The sequence below is a fragment of the Gouania willdenowi genome, chromosome 5, assembly GCF_900634775.1.
Source record: "Gouania willdenowi chromosome 5, fGouWil2.1, whole genome shotgun sequence".
NCBI classification, from domain to species: domain Eukaryota; kingdom Metazoa; phylum Chordata; class Actinopteri; order Blenniiformes; family Gobiesocidae; genus Gouania; species Gouania willdenowi.
The window spans coordinates 20,188,082-20,204,079 of record NC_041048.1 but is presented as its reverse complement, the minus strand read 5'-3'; the positions used below and the strand labels follow the sequence as shown (position 1 = coordinate 20,204,079).

The window sequence follows — 15,998 nt, the reverse complement described above, 5'->3', positions numbered from 1 at the left end:
TGTCACACTTATAGTCAAGGCACTATAACCAGTGGGTGGAGTCCACTGTTCAGAGCAAACTTTGAAACGTTCTCCTCTGATCTAATCACACTTTAAATTCAGTGAGATCAGACATATTTTGTTGAGGTTGCAACACACCAATAACCAAGAAAGACGAAAGAAAGAATAACTTTGTTGTGCAGCCAAATTTGAATTAAGAGCTAAAACCAAGTGGACTATGGCTAAGTTACATCACGAACCTTACCGGTTTAGAATGGATAGTGTAAACCAATATTGTGATATAAAAAAACCAACTCAGTCATCCAAGGATCTTTTTAGTGAAGATCCTTTTCTTCTCACTACGAGCAAAAGAATTGAACTTTTAAGGCAACAGAGCGAGGCAAAGAAAGAGATGCAAAGTAAGGAAAATAAAGAAAAACTTGAACAACGTAAAGCTCGTCGGTTAAAATATATGGAGAAGCCGCATTGGGAGAAGAAACAACAGCATAAAGAGAAGGCAGAGAAGCCCGCATGTCAGCAAAATGTTGTCACGCAGGCTGAAGTTAAAGAAAAAAAGCAAAAGGAAAAAAAAATGTCACCCTACGATATTACTATTGAAGAGATCCATATGCTCCCTGCTAAGTACGATTGCATAATAAGTAAATTTGGGACAAGGAGAGGCTTCATTGATTGAAGAAGTTTTAAAGACAGAGGAACTACAAATAGAAAGTGAGGATCATTCATTTGGCCCTCTGAATGAGGCCAACAGAAGGTATATCACTGTAGCAAAAATATTATAAAGTAAATTTTTCAAAATACTGCCCCTGTAATGGCCAAGTAGGCGAAAAAAATGCACAACAAAAATTACTTCATACTAAGGGGAAAGAACGGGCCAAAAAAGAAGCATTAGAGGGAGAAATACAGGAATCTCTTCAAATCAAAGATTGGATCAATAACAAAGACGCTCAACATGCAAAAATTGCTGCTAGAAAACACAAACTCAAGCAGCAACGGCAGATACCTCTTGATTTGGTGCCAGATCAACTTGGAGGAATAAATAAGAACATGACTGACATGACATGACTTAAATGAATCAAAGACAACGAGCGGAAAAAAAAAACAAAAACAGTTGGCTGAGAATAAAGACTGGGATACACTGTGATTTTTTTCAATCGTTGTACTCAGCTCCAGCTCAAACTGTGCGACTCAATTGCAGAGCCCGAATGTGCGCAGCTCACGATTTGTGTTCTCACGCTATACGGAACGACACTCTGACACTATCTGACTGCTTACACTGTACGTCCATACACGACACATCGGGGTCTTGTTTCCGTAAATGCAACGTACAAATTAGAAGAAGAAGAACTCTGAAGCATCACCATTAAAACAGAAGAAGAAGAAGAACCCGCAAGTGGACAAACACTCAGCAAATCTCAGCAAAAAGAGCTTTAAAAAAGAATCAGGAACCAGGAACTGGCTGGACAGACATGGGCAGACTGAGAGTCTGTGTCTGTGTTGCCCTGTGATGGACTGGCGCCCTGTCCAGGGTGTACCCCCGCCCAGCGCCCTATGAGAGCCGGAAATTGGCACCGGCAGACCCCCTCGACCCTGTTAAAACGGGAATAAGCGGGTATGAATGTGAGAATATGAATCGTGAGCTGCGCACAATCGGGCTCTGCAATTGAGTCGCACAGTTTGAGCTGGTGCTGAGTATACATCGATTTTTGCACCTTCTTTTTCATTTGCACATTTTCTTTGAGTAATCTTGTTAATTTTTTCTAAGTGTGTATAATATGAATTATTTTAGGGTTGTTTTTTAATAACTTTGATAACTTTTTGCCCTTCTAATTACCCCTCGGGGTAATTTTTTTTTTTTTCTGATTCTGATCTTCTGGTGTCTCCCAGCCTGAAAGACAGCAGCTTTGGACTTGATGCAAGAGCAGGATCCATAACTTGTATTTAGAGAATATTTCCAATATTCCCATTTGAAACCCAGAATGAAAAATGTGTTGATATTTATATTTTTTTTTACATACTGCGAGTCGAGGTTAAAGAAAACATTTTTGTCTTTTGTAGTGGACATCGAGTCTATATTAATACAAAACCTAACTTTAAAATGCAATGACAATGTATTATCTTTTGTTGCTTTTTGTCTAAATTTATGTGCTTTTCACAAACACTACACCAGTTAGATGAGAGAAACACATCCAAACACTAAACATTCTTTTTTGTAAAACATCATCTCACAAAGGTCATGGGTTCAAACCCTGGGGTGGTGGTGTAACTGTAGAAATCAGAGGTCATTGGTTCTAATCCAACCTAGTCTATCACTATGGTTTAGGGACTTGCTCAACATCCCATTGAGTCCCTAAACCCTAATTGCTCTTGTTGGATGTTGCTTTGGATGAAATTAAATTGTAATAATAATTGTCCTTTCTGTTTGTAGTTTGCATGTTCTCCCCGTCCTTGCATGGGTTTTCTCCGAGTCGTCCGGTTTCTTCCCACAATCCAAAAACATGGTGTTAGGTTGATTGCAACCCTGAAAAAGGAGGGTACAAATAACCTGACACCTTTACATCTAAATCTCCCTCCAAAATTCTTTGCAAAATTATTTCTGCCTCACTCAGGCTTCTGCTTCCTGAAGTATGGAAAATGGTGAAAATGGGGGTTAGCAAGTCCTGCTGTCTATTACAAAGGACACAGAATATAAGTTATGTTTTGAAAGTCACTATGTTTATAAAAACTTCACAGAATTGAAGTTAAGCATATTTTATTGATGTAACAATTTGATTATTAACAACATAAGCATTATGTCAGCAAGAAAAATAATCATTCACCCCGCTTGGTCTCAAAAAATGAGGAAGCTGAGATACAAGCCATTTTGGAAAGACAGTTTCCCCCCACCCCCTCACCTAGGTGTAACACTGCCCTCTCTTTTTATATTCTCCCTTTAATAAAGTGTTCCTTACCCTTCCTTAGGGAGGGCTGGTGATGGTCACAATTATGCAATAAAATAATGCAATTTATTTAATTGCAATAACAAAAAAAAGGTTGCACTTCTTGTCGTGTTGCCCTTTGACAGCATGTGCAGACAAAAAAAGAAAGACAGTTTATGTGTTGATTTAGCCTCATCCCCACAAGTGAGGCCTCATTGGAAAGGCCAGGATGTCCTCTTGACAGTACAGTGGGATTGAAGTTGATAAAATCAATAGTGCTTGACTTAGAGAGTGCAGACTGATGTCCCCCACAGAGGACAGAAATGCATTGCCAGGTCCCAGGAGAATACAGAGTACATCTCTATCAGCTACGATGTGGCCCCATCTTAGCTGATAGCATCATGTGCAATCTAGACATCAGGGGCCAATGTTATGAATGTAGATTGGATTAATCTCCGTTAGCTGGCTTCAACTAACCAAACATTCCCTGTCAGACAGGAGCTATCTTACGAACGTCGATCAAAACACGCTAATTTAAGCCAAGTGATTACAGCCTGGGTATGGGCGCGTGCACATGAAAGGGGTGGAGACTGCAGTGTCCGACCAATCACTGGAGAAAACTGGCAGATCCAGCGTCTTTACAATGAATGGAGGAACAACTTATGATCTTCAACAAATATAATGAATATAAATCCATGATGGCAATGAAGAGCAACAGTGTTAGTGCAACGCACAGCAGGAGGCGGAGCTTTTATACTCGCTCAGATCCACTTCATAACTTGGTACTGTCCAGGTTAGGTGTTGGTTAAGTTTACAAATGATGAATAACTAAAATTAATAATTCAGACCAAAAACAACACTGTTGTTACAGAAAAAGCAGGCATCAAACAATCCAGGCAGGAAGCTGCTGACACTGTTAATGCGTAACAGCCTGTGATTATTTAGGATATGAATCCATTGGATGATAAACGGACAGCGCTCTGCAGTTAAACTTTATTACAGCACACACATTTTTTTTTAAAGTGCACCTAGTTATCACACACACTGGGATGAGAGATGAGAACACATTGTTTAACTGTAGCATGTCCCTGCTGAGGTGGTCAGTGTATGAATGAATGAATGAATGAATGAATGAATGACTTCATCCATCCGTGTTTACGATCAAGACACAGGCTTCATTAGCTGACTGTAAATCAATCCATCACATATAAATTTACATTTTTCCTAAAGGATGTCATCAGTAAATGAAAGGATTGCATTTGTCCATTAATAATCTTCTTTCCTAAACTCAGCTGTCAGATCTGCACCAACCAGGATCTCCTATCAATGGGCTGGTTGTTTTCTAAGAGATCAGAATGATCAAGAGGCGGAGCTCTAGCACTCGCAAACATGCAAGCCATAGAAAAACCTGCTCGCGAGCAGGCTAGTTGTTCAGCCATAGTGATTAAGCTCCAGCAAGTTTCGTAGTCCAGCACACACTGATTAAATCCCGGAAGTTAGAGCGATAATGGTAATCTTGCTTCGTAACATACCCCCCAGAGGTTTTAACAACCTGCAAGGCTAGCTGCACTGATGGTGGAGTTTCTCCGATTCACATCAAACTCTGCAGGCACAGATATGACGGCCTTCTGGAGTGACACATGCAGCTGTCGTTCAGCCATTTTTCTTCATTGCAGGAGCCTGAAGCCAATGAACTCTGGACTCAGAGTTAAGGTGTGTTTAGAGGAGATCTGAAACTCTGCACTTCCATTGTTGTTCATTACCAGAGAGAGTAAGAGAACATTTCAGATACACAGTCTTTTAAACATTAAAAACAAACAAAACTGGAAACCAGTGTTGAAAAAGTGCTGTATAAAAACCTATTGCAGGCAAGGCAACTGGCAGCAGTCATAATTGTGTGCGGCCCTCAATGTAAAATGAGAAATACACAAAACAACAGCAAATACTCACAAGTTTACTCCAAAAACACACTAGACAATTAGAAAGGAACAAAAAAATAATGTACAAAACAAAATAAAAAATACTAAATTCGGACTGAGGATGTAATTCAACTGAACACATCTGTCAATGTTTAACAAACTGTTCCTCTCAAACCAACTGATTGATGTCAACTTCATTGACAGTTTTTGAGGCTCCAAAATAGCAAATATAGTGTGTAATTGCTGATGTACGCTGTACAGGAGGAGATTGTTAGATCATGAATAAATTAAAAAAAACTGTACACAATGGAAACCCTCTTAATCAGTTTTAATAAAATACAAAACACAAGGCAGATACAAAAAGTAATGTAACTCAATTGGACTTTTATAAAAGCATTAATAATAATAATAATAACAATAATAACAATAACAATAATAATAATAATAATAATAATAATAATAATAATAATAATAATAATAACAATAATAATAATAATAATAATAATAATAATAATAATAATAATAACAATAACAATAACAATAACAATAACAATAATAATAATAACAATAATAATAATAATAACAATAACAATAACAATAACAATAATAATACATTTTATTTGTGGGCACCTTTCAAAAAACCCAAGGACCCCTTACAAGCAGTTTAAAATATCAACAATAAAAACATAGAATTACAAAGCAGTAAATATAAAACATAAAAATTAGAGATTTAAAAAGGAGGAAGGTAACATTTTTACTAAAAACCAATTATAAAAAAAGAAGTTTGGCAGTGTGGCACTCTGTCGAGGTCTACGGCATCTTCAAATCACGTCTCAAAACCCACATGTTGTGGCTGGACAGGGCGATCAAAGCGAGGACAAGCCACCCAGCTCCTTGTTAAACATCCCCTCAAAGTCGAGCTCCCTGTTCATCAGGTCATCCTCTACATTCTCCAGCGCCCACTGGTGGTCGGTGAGTTCAAGTGCCTCCCACTCAGCCTGAAATACAATGGAGGAAGATCATTTTATTAGAAAACTACTGCAGACATTCCAGGAGCCAAATGTAGAGACAGGAGCGAGCATACTTTGAAAACTTTATTTGTATCTGCAGGCATGGCCATGGCAGCACCGCTCATCTGCTCCTGCATGATCCTAGACTGGTCTGCCCCTGTGGACATTTCATTAGAAAGTTCATTTGAAAGCAATTGAAAAAAGAAAAAAAACAAACTCTTAAAGGCCGACTGAAAACATCAATCACATCAATCACGTTGCCCTTATTGTTGCTGCTGTTGATGCTGTTGTTGCTGTTGTTGTTGCTGTTGTTGTTGATGTTGCTGTTGCTGCTGACCTTGCTGCTGTTGTTGTCGTTGCTGTCCTTGGTGCTAGTAAAATATTTAACAAAAGCTGAGTCATCATGAAATAAGTGATTGATTACACAAAGTGATTATTATTATTGATTACACAAATTCTGAAATAAAACAATGTGTAAAATGAAGTGAATATTTGAGTAAAGACACTTAATTTCTGCTGATGTTGGTGTTGACGTTGCCCTTGTTGTTGTTGTTGCTGTTGTTGTTGTTGCTGTTGATGTTGCTTCTGTTGATGTTGCTTCTGTTGTTGTCATTGTCATTGTTGTCCTTGGTGCTAGTAAAATATAGAGAACAGCTGATGAGTTTTCTGATTCTACTGCAGGCTTGTTTCTAGGTGAGTCTCTATGATAGAATACAACATAAACTAAAGGTTAAAGACCATCTTAAATGGCTGATATATGCAATTCAAACAATCTATGGAGAGCACAGACACTATTTGAAGTTAAATTGATGCAAATCTTGATGCTCTTAGACAGACATTAAAACACACATCTGAGATTAAACTTGTTCTCAGAGAGTGTGTCTGTGTCTGCACATCACTTTAAGGTACACCTCATTTTTGTTTTAGACTATTGATTCATTATTATATATAATTATTTTAACTCTTTTTAGTTCAGGGGCCAAATTAGGACCAGTTTGGTCTTTATTGGGCCAGTATAAAATACGGTGGTACCGACAATATCCAAGCAATAGGTGACTGATATTATTCTTCTTTTTAAATTTCCTTGATTTTGTAACAAATTTTTAATTTCATTCAGGGAACTCTGTGAAATATTTTGATGAAAATGTCACAGTTTGAGAAAAACTGAGAGTTCTTTCAACAATTTGCAACTAAAAATGACTGCCATCATGTGATATAAGCATCAAAACACTGTGAGTTTCTTTGAAATTGTGTATTTGGAGAGGCTGAGATATCATTTTCTCTGTCATTTTTACTTTTTCCCAAGGGGCCGAATTGGTAACTCTAAAGGACCTGAGGTGGCCCCTGGCCCTTTAGTTTGACACGTGTCTTAGACTAAGACAAATAAACACACAGTTGAGATTAAACCTGTGTTCAGAGAGTGTGTCTGTGTCTGCACATCACTTTAGATACACATTATTCTTGTTTTATAGTAACTGATTTTACATTTGTGCTGAAACAAATGTAAAATCAAATGATGATGAAATGAAGTGATGTTTTGAGTAATGAGACTTACCGTTAGTTGTTAGCGATGTTTGTTATACAGTCCCATCAGCAGGAGGGTGGAGGCAGAGGTGGAGCTTTAGTGTGGGACTTTTTACTCTTTTTCCCCTAAAAAATGATACATGCAACTTCTAGTCAGCTGATAAAACACTTCCACAGTCATGGCATCATCACCTCTAAGGTTGATGTGTAAACATTTCTGCAGAGTAGACTTACGTAGTTCACTTTGTTGCTCCAGCCGGGATTATTCAGAGCATGAATTTTAGCTTTGGCTTCGGCTTCTGCTTTAAAGACGTCTCTTTGTTCTGCTGGCAATGACTTCCACTGCGGATGAACAATAACAAAGTGTCACACACACACACACACACACACTGAAGACAAAAATGTGAAGATCACAGATCATTCATTAAGGAACAAACAAACGTACGCGTTCAGAAAGAACTTTGTTTACTACGGCACTGTTCTTAATGCCGAGCTCTTCCTGTACCGTCTTCCTCTGGCTTTTGAGGAAAAGCATAAACGCGTTGGGAGGTTTCTTGATATACGTCCTCTTATCCTCCTCATGCTTTCTTTTCCTGAAAAACAAAATGCAAACAGTGAGCAGGGCAGGGAAACAGTAGCTGAGAGTAGTAGAGAGAGAGAGCAGGGAGACACTCTGATCTAGAGTTTCTCAGAAAAAAGACAATTAAAACAACTCAAGGACACTCACTTTGGAACTGGGACGGGTTCCACGGCCTCTGATGTCATGGCAGCCACTACACCATCGCAATCTCTACAAAGATAAAAACATAAACACGCTGGATGAGAAATCATGTCACAAACATGTGGACCAACATCTGTGATCGATCAGGTCTGTTTGTTTGTTTGTTTGTTTGCTTGTTTGTTTTTCTTACCGTTCTCCAAAAAGGTGAAAAAAATTGTTTCCTTCAGGCATGAGGAATGGAACGCTGTCAGACTGGAGACACAAAGACATAAATATTAGACTCTGTCATGGCATCAACCATCCACCAACAAACTAAACACCAGGGTTGGTGTCAATTATAATTATAACCGTATACGGTAATTGATAACTAATTACAATTATGGTGTAGGTATAAATGTAATTACAATTCTAAAAATATGTTGCTGTCATAATTGTAATTAAATTGTAATTTAGCTCAGATAATTGACTTTGCAATTGTAATTGCCATGATAATCCTATAAAAATAGTTCTATGTACAGTTAAACACATATGTATAGTTAACAATTATTAAAATATATAAAATAATCAAGCTTTCCCACATTTTACCATTTAAAAAAATTATAAAACAGATATTTTCATTGATGGATGACTAAATGCATGCTGGGATGTTGCCCAGATTGGCTCCATGTGTTTGGGTGATGTCTTACTTGGAGTCCAGTTGGTGGTGGAGCAGGATAGTGGCAAAGAGGAGGAGAAGGAGGAGGAGGAGGAGGAGATGACACCATATGGTTAGAAGCCCAGAGCACCACATCTGCGATCTCTGGAAAGAGCTCCAACACATCATCAACCTCAGGAAGGAGATTGTTCAACTCCTCCTCCTGGACGAAGCTATCGAAGTCGTCCAAAAGATCCATCAGGATGGTCTTTGGTCTCCTGTGACACAAAGTAAAGAGAATAAAGAAGCTGCTGAGGCTCATTCATGAGAACCAACATTTAACACAGACCTGAAACTAAACTCACACAGCAGACAAATACAGTATAAGCAGCCATGTGACTGGATATCACCTTTATTTGTATTGTCTTATCTGGATATTAAAGTTTAATTCTTGCATTATAACTAAAAAAATAACATGAAAACATTTTACAGGACAGGCCTCTGCACTGTTTAGTTAGTTTCTAACACTGACTCTTAGAATGGAAAGATGTGTTTATCTATAATATCCAGCATAAAATGTATGAAAAGGGCTAGAAAGAAGTAAAACATATTTAATCTAATCCTTCTCCATCATTTAATAATCACATATTATAATCCTGCTTCCTAAGACTATATGAATATATGACAACAGTATTTATACTATATATACATGAACTAAGTGATTGATTACACAAAGTGATTATTATTATTGATTACACAAATTCTGAAATAAAAACAATGTGTAAAATGAAGTGAATATTTGAGTAAAGACACTTAATTTCTGCTGATGTTGGTGTTGACGTTGTTCTTGTTGTTGTTGTTGTTGTTGTTGTTGTTGTTGTTGTTGTTGTTGTTGTTGTTGTTGTTGTTGTTGTTGTTGTTGTTGTTGTTGTTGCTTCTGTTGTTGTCATTGTCATTGTTGTCCTTGGTGCTAGTAAAATATAGAGAACAGCTGATGAGTTTTCTGATTCTACTGCAGGCTTGTTTCTAGGTGAGTCTCTATGATAGAATACAACATAAACTAAAGGTTAAAGACCATCTTAAATGGCTGATATATGCAATTCAAACAATCTATGGAGAGCACAGACACTATTTGAAGTTAAATTGATGCAAACCTTGATGCTCTTAGACAGACATTAAAACACACATCTGAGATTAAACTTGTTCTCAGAGAGTGTGTCTGTGTCTGCACATCACTTTAAGGTACACCTCATTTTTGTTTTAGACTATTGATTCATTATTATATATAATTATTTTAACTCTTTTTAGTTCAGGGGCCAAATTAGGACCAGTTTGGTCTTTATTGGGCCAGTATAAAATACGGTGGTACCGACAATATCCAAGCAATAGGTGACTGATATTATTCTTCTTTTTAAATTTCCTTGATTTTGTAACAAATTTTTAATTTCATTCAGGGAACTCTGTGAAATATTTTGATGAAAATGTCACAGTTTGAGAAAAACTGAGAGTTCTTTCAACAATTTGCAACTAAAAATGACTGCCATCATGTGATATAAGCATCAAAACACTGTGAGTTTCTTTGAAATTGTGTATTTGGAGAGGCTGAGATATCATTTTCTCTGTCATTTTTACTTTTTCCCAAGGGGCCGAATTGGTAACTCTAAAGGACCTGAGGTGGCCCCCGGCCCTTTAGTTTGACACGTGTCTTAGACTAAGACAAATAAACACACAGTTGAGATTAAACCTGTGTTCAGAGAGTGTGTCTGTGTCTGCACATCACTTTAGATACACATTATTCTTGTTTTATAGTAACTGATTTTACATTTGTGCTGAAACAAACGTAAAATCAAATGATGATGAAATGAAGTGATGTTTTGAGTAATGAGACTTACCGTTAGTTGTTAGCGATGTTTGTTATACAGTCCCATCAGCAGGAGGGTGGAGGCAGAGGTGGAGCTTTAGCGTTGGACTTTTTACTCTTTTTCCCCTAAAAACAGACACATGCAACTTCTAGTCAGCTGATAAAACACTTCCACAGTCATGGCATCATCACCTCTAAGGTTGATGTGTAAACATTTCTGCAGAGTAGACTTACGTAGTTCACTTTGTTGCTCCAGCCGGGATTATTCAGAGCATGAATTTTAGCTTTGGCTTCGGCTTCTGCTTTAAAGACGTCTCTTTGTTCTGCTGGCAATGACTTCCACTGTGGATGAACAATAACAAAGTGTCACACACACACACACACACACACACTGAAGACAAAAATGTGAAGATCACAGATCATTCATTAAGGAACAAACAAACGTACGCGTTCAGAAAGAACTTTGTTTACTACGGCACTGTTCTTAATGCCGAGCTCTTCCTGTACCGTCTTCCTCTGGCTTTTGAGGAAAAGCATAAACGCGTTGGGAGGTTTCTTGATATACGTCCTCTTATCCTCCTCATGCTTTCTTTTCCTGAAAAACAAAATGCAAACAGTGAGCAGGGCAGGGAAAGAGTAGCTGAGAGTAGTAGAGAGAGAGAGCAGGGAGACACTCTGATCTAGAGTTTCTCAGAAAAAAGACAATTAAAACAACTCAAGGACACTCACTTTGGAACTGGGACGGGTTCCACGGCCTCTGATGGCATGGCAGCCACTACACCATCGCAATCTCTACAAAGATAAAAACATAAACACGCTGGATGAGAAATCATGTCACAAACATGTGGACCAACATCTGTGATCGATCAGGTCTGTTTGTTTGTTTGTTTGTTTGTTTGTTTTTCTTACCGTTCTCCAAAAAGGTGAAAAAAATTGTTTCCTTCAGGCATGAGGAATGGAACGCTGTCAGACTGGAGACACAAAGACATAAATATTAGACTCTGTCATGGCATCAACCATCCACCAACAAACTAAACACCAGGGTTGGTGTCAATTATAATTATAACCGTATACGGTAATTGATAACTAATTACAATTATGGTGTAGGTATAAATGTAATTACAATTCTAAAAATATGTTGCTGTCATAATTGTAATTAAATTGTAATTTAGCTCAGATAATTGACTTTGCAATTGTAATTGCCATGATAATCCTATAAAAATAGTTCTATGTACAGTTAAACACATATGTATAGTTAACAATTATTAAAATATATAAAATAATCAAGCTTTCCCACATTTTACCATTTAAAAAAATTATAAAACAGATATTTTCATTGATGGATGACTAAATGCATGCTGGGATGTTGCCCAGATTGGCTCCATGTGTTTGGGTGATGTCTTACTTGGAGTCCAGTTGGTGGTGGAGCAGGATAGTGGCAAAGAGGAGGAGAAGGAGGAGGAGGAGGAGGAGATGGAGGAGGAGAAGGAGGAGGAGATGACACCATATGGTTAGAAGCCCAGAGCACCACATCTGCGATCTCTGGAAAGAGCTCCAACACATCATCAACCTCAGGAAGGAGACTGTTCAACTCCTCCTCCTGGACGAAGCTATCGAAGTCGTCCAAAAGATCCATCAGGATGGTCTTTGGTCTCCTGTGACACAAAGTAAAGAGAATAAAGAAGCTGCTGAGGCTCATGCATGAGAACCAACATTTAACACAGACCTGAAACTAAACTCACACAGCAGACAAATACAGTATAAGCAGCCATGTGACTGGATATCACCTTTATTTGTATTGTCTTGTCTGGATATTAAAGTTTAATTCTTGCATTAGAACTAAAAAAATAACATGAAAACATTTTACAGGACAGGCCTCTGCACTGTTTAGTTAGTTTATAACACTGACTCTTAGAATGGAAAGATGTGTTTATCTATAATATCCAGCATAAAATGTATGAAAAGGGCTAGAAAGAAGTAAAACATATTTAATCTAATCCTTCTCCATCATTTAATAATCACACATTATAATCCTGCTTCCTAAGACTATATGCATATATGACAACAGTATTTATACTATATATACATACACATCTGTGTAAATATAAATACTGCATACATGCATATATATATATATATATATATATATATATATGTGCATGTATGCAGTATTTATACATTATATATATTATATATTACAGATTAGAGAAACTCTATAAATCCCCAATGGGAAACTTATTTACACACACAATCTAAATGTTAATTTTACATTTTACATCTAAATGTCATGTATGAAATTAAATATTTAGCTAATATGCAAATTCACCTGAAGTACCATAATAAAATCTAATTTAGCATTTAATATTTAACTTTAAATGTTGATTTTTACTTTGATTGAAATGTTTTATTTTTTGATTGAACTATAAAAACACAAATGTACTACCCAAAATATGGCTCATATACCAAAAAGATGACTTCAATAAAAATATATAATTCAAAGAAAAAAGGTGTTCATGCGATTACTTGGGTCTAAAACATGTTTTTTTTTTTTTTGCATTTAAATAGTTTTTCTTTGATTGAAAATATTTTATGATTTCAGTTAACTTTTTTTTTTTTAATTAAAAGGTTTTTTGGTCGACTGTCCACTACAAGCATTTATCCAGTGACTTTGTTCATTAGTCAGTAATGGACGTATTCATTTAGGCTCTGAACCCTGTCATGTTGTCGAGTGTGGATTGGAGACACGGCAACCTCGGAGCGTGTAGCTAGCACTGTCCGAGTGTCCATGCTAGCTATATGCTACATGTTTAGCATTGAGGTGCTAGCAGCTAGCTGTATGCTACATGTTTAGCATTGAGGTGCTAGCAGCCATATAACGTCTATGCTAGCAGCTAGCTGCATGCTACATGTGTATTTTGCACAATGTGCACACAACTGGGCTTTTGTTTTCCCTCCGGTGTTTTAATTAAAACAAAGATTAACGCAAACGTCTCATCTGGGTCTCCCATCTTGTAAGGTAGTCTGTGCATCAGTATTATGGGTATATCGAGAACTTGTGCAATAACTAAGGTTCCGGGCTGCTTGGAGTGCAAAAAAAAAAAAAAAAACTTACATTGTTTCTTGAGAACAAGGTAGTAAACTGAGAAAGTGTGAATGACGATGCTCAGAAAAGGTCGCTGGTGATTTTTCAGAGTGTTTTCCTTGTTGTAGACAGAGAAAAACATCCACCACAAATTATTCTGTCTTGGAGAATGTTGGAAAACGGTTTATTTTCTTTCTAACCGCTTATATAGGGTGAGAGACGTCACGGTTGCCATGGAAAACGTGTATTTAAAAAATGCGTTTTTTTTAAAGCAACATATTTGTTTTTGTCTAAAGTGGATGAAGCAGTGGTTCCCAACCTTTATTGGGTTGTAACCCCATTTTGAAATCATACATTTCTGATGACCCCAGATTCATATTTTCCCCCTAGAATTAGATTTTGATAATGTTTGTTTTACTGCTTTAAAAATACAGAGTAGGCCAGAATTAGTGCTCAAAGAGACACGTGACAAAATGTGACATTTTTATACTGCATTTTATTTGAACTAGATTTATATTTTAGAAAGTGAAAGTATTGAAAACAGTTTAAGATTGTGTTTGGTGTTTTAATTTGAGAAAGAAGAATAATTTAAACATTTTAAAACTATATTTTTATTTTTTTGTTATTATGAAATACTAGACATTTTAGGCGATCCCAAGGTATAAACAAAACAAAACTCTGCCCTACCCATAATATGGCGTAAGATTACTCCAATCAAAAATGATTATGTTAAAATAAATAAATTAAATAGCTTGATTGTTGTAAATAACTGTATCATATTTGTACATTTGTATTTTTTTTTGTACTTATCTGTATCACATTTGTATATAATTTGTATATTTGTATTATTAATATTATTATTACTATTATTATTACTATTATTATTATTATTATTATTATTATTATTATAAATCTTACTTTATTTTTTACGACTGTAATGTGTGTGTATCTGATGCTTATTTTCAACAGTCTTTTACTTAATTATACACTTATTTCACGTTTATTCTTTCTTTTGTCTTTGTGAAACGTTTTATTCTTTTTTTTGTGATTTTTTTTTTTTCTTACTGGCTGTAACAAAAGCAATTTCCCCCTGGGATTAATAAAGGAATTCTTATTCTGAAATAATAATTCAATTTAATAAAAATAAAAGTAAAAAAAATTTTTTTCAATCATAGAAAAATAGTTCAAAAGCAGATCTTTGGGATGTCAAATATCTATTTCCATTTGAACACTTTTTTTCTTTATTAAAATACTTTTTTGATTGAAGGAACATTCTTTGGATTGAATAATAAAAACACAAATCTACCTCCATACACCAGAGGATGGCCTGTAGAGACCAGGAAACACGTTTAACACTGCACAGGAAAAGTCAACTCACTTTTTAAACTCAAATATTACTTTTCATTTTAACAATGAGTTGTCATTTAAATGTTGATTTTCTGTCACGACATTTTAACTACATTTTTAATCTCCATAAAATAAGTTCCAATGTTCTTATATACAGTAGCCTGATTGTCAGAGACATTTGTATTAAGTTAAAGGAAGTCTGCACTCCCCTTTCTTTGATTCTGCTTCATTAACTCCTGTGAGATGTATCATGGATAGAAAGAACATTTAAAGATCAGGCACTGATGGTGGATGAAAAGGACTTGCTTTTCTCCAAACCAGTGACGAGTGGAGAGGTTCCTGACTGATTTATTATAAGATTGTGAGATATGTATGATTAAATATATATATATATATATATATATATATATATATATATATATATATATATATATATTTTTTTTTTTTTTTTTTTTTTTTTTTTTGCATTTTAATGGGGGTTTTAGGGGCTGAAAAAAAATACATTGTGTATAATCTTACCTTTATTTGTGAATAAAAACTAGGGATGTCCCGATACAACTTTCGATACGATACCGATCTTGCAGCCTTGGGTATTGGCCGATACCGATAATGATCTGATACGATATCAGCACGAATCATACATACTTTTATTACTTATTTTGTTGTGTGGAATGTTAGAAAAGTCTTGATTAAGTAATGTTACTCAAACAGAGAACATTAGTCAGCAACAGTAGGTATGAGAAAAACTGACCCATTTATTATCAACCAATTGGTTACATACATTTTAACCATCAACATAATATCTACAGTATTATATAATTGAATGAATATAATATAATAAAATATATATGAAAGATTTTAGATGCAGTCCGATAAAATCCGATATTCATTTTCTGGCTGATATCGGACCAATATCCGATATTAATATCAGATCGGGACATCCCTAATAAAAACCATGTGCCTATCTCGTTTATATCTGTGTACT

General features: G+C 35.9%; 2 protein-coding genes and 1 long non-coding RNA gene across 3 annotated transcripts; all 3 read right to left on the bottom strand.

Moving 5' to 3' along the window:
- Positions 1 to 5,557: 5,557 nt before the first annotated feature.
- LOC114462764 (uncharacterized) lies at positions 5,558 to 6,134 on the bottom strand. Its single transcript, XR_003674029.1, has 3 exons — positions 6,092 to 6,134; positions 5,919 to 6,001; positions 5,558 to 5,832 (listed from the first exon to the last, which is right to left on the bottom strand). It is a non-coding gene; the product is annotated as an uncharacterized LOC114462764 (long non-coding RNA).
- A 1,265-nt stretch (positions 6,135 to 7,399) lies between these two features.
- Positions 7,400 to 9,147, bottom strand: LOC114463854 (transcription factor 7-like 1-A). The gene is made up of 6 exons (XM_028447684.1): positions 8,776 to 9,147; positions 8,280 to 8,341; positions 8,096 to 8,158; positions 7,814 to 7,961; positions 7,603 to 7,710; positions 7,400 to 7,494 (listed from the first exon to the last, which is right to left on the bottom strand). The coding sequence occupies exons 1-6, from the start codon at positions 9,043 to 9,045 to the stop codon at positions 7,435 to 7,437; spliced, it is 711 nt and encodes a 236-aa protein (XP_028303485.1). The 5' UTR covers positions 9,046 to 9,147; the 3' UTR covers positions 7,400 to 7,434.
- A 505-nt stretch (positions 9,148 to 9,652) lies between these two features.
- On the bottom strand, positions 9,653 to 13,603 carry LOC114464043 (transcription factor 7-like). Its single transcript, XM_028448077.1, has 8 exons — positions 13,573 to 13,603; positions 11,990 to 12,239; positions 11,494 to 11,555; positions 11,314 to 11,376; positions 11,032 to 11,179; positions 10,819 to 10,926; positions 10,616 to 10,710; positions 9,653 to 9,693 (listed from the first exon to the last, which is right to left on the bottom strand). The coding sequence occupies exons 1-7, from the start codon at positions 13,590 to 13,592 to the stop codon at positions 10,651 to 10,653; spliced, it is 711 nt and encodes a 236-aa protein (XP_028303878.1). The 5' UTR covers positions 13,593 to 13,603; the 3' UTR covers positions 9,653 to 9,693; positions 10,616 to 10,650.
- Between the last annotated feature and the right edge of the window lie 2,395 nt (positions 13,604 to 15,998).

Coding starts and splice junctions, on each gene's coding strand:
- LOC114463854 (XM_028447684.1), bottom strand. CDS start 9,045: ATGAGCCTCAGCAGCTTCTTTATTCTCTTTACTTTGTGTCACAGGAGA. Junction 7,962..8,095: donor GAACCCGTCCCAGTTCCAAA/GTGAGTGTCCTT, acceptor TTTGTTTTTCAG/GAAAAGAAAGCATGAGGAGG. Junction 7,495..7,602: donor GGAGCAACAAAGTGAACTAC/GTAAGTCTACTC, acceptor ATCATTTTTTAG/GGGAAAAAGAGTAAAAAGTC.
- LOC114464043 (XM_028448077.1), bottom strand. CDS start 13,592: ATGGGAGACCCAGATGAGAC. Junction 12,240..13,572: donor ATGGGAGACCCAGATGAGAC/GTTTGCGTTAAT, acceptor TTTGTGTCACAG/GAGACCAAAGACCATCCTGA. Junction 10,927..11,031: donor ACAAAGTTCTTTCTGAACGC/GTACGTTTGTTT, acceptor GTTCATCCACAG/TGGAAGTCATTGCCAGCAGA.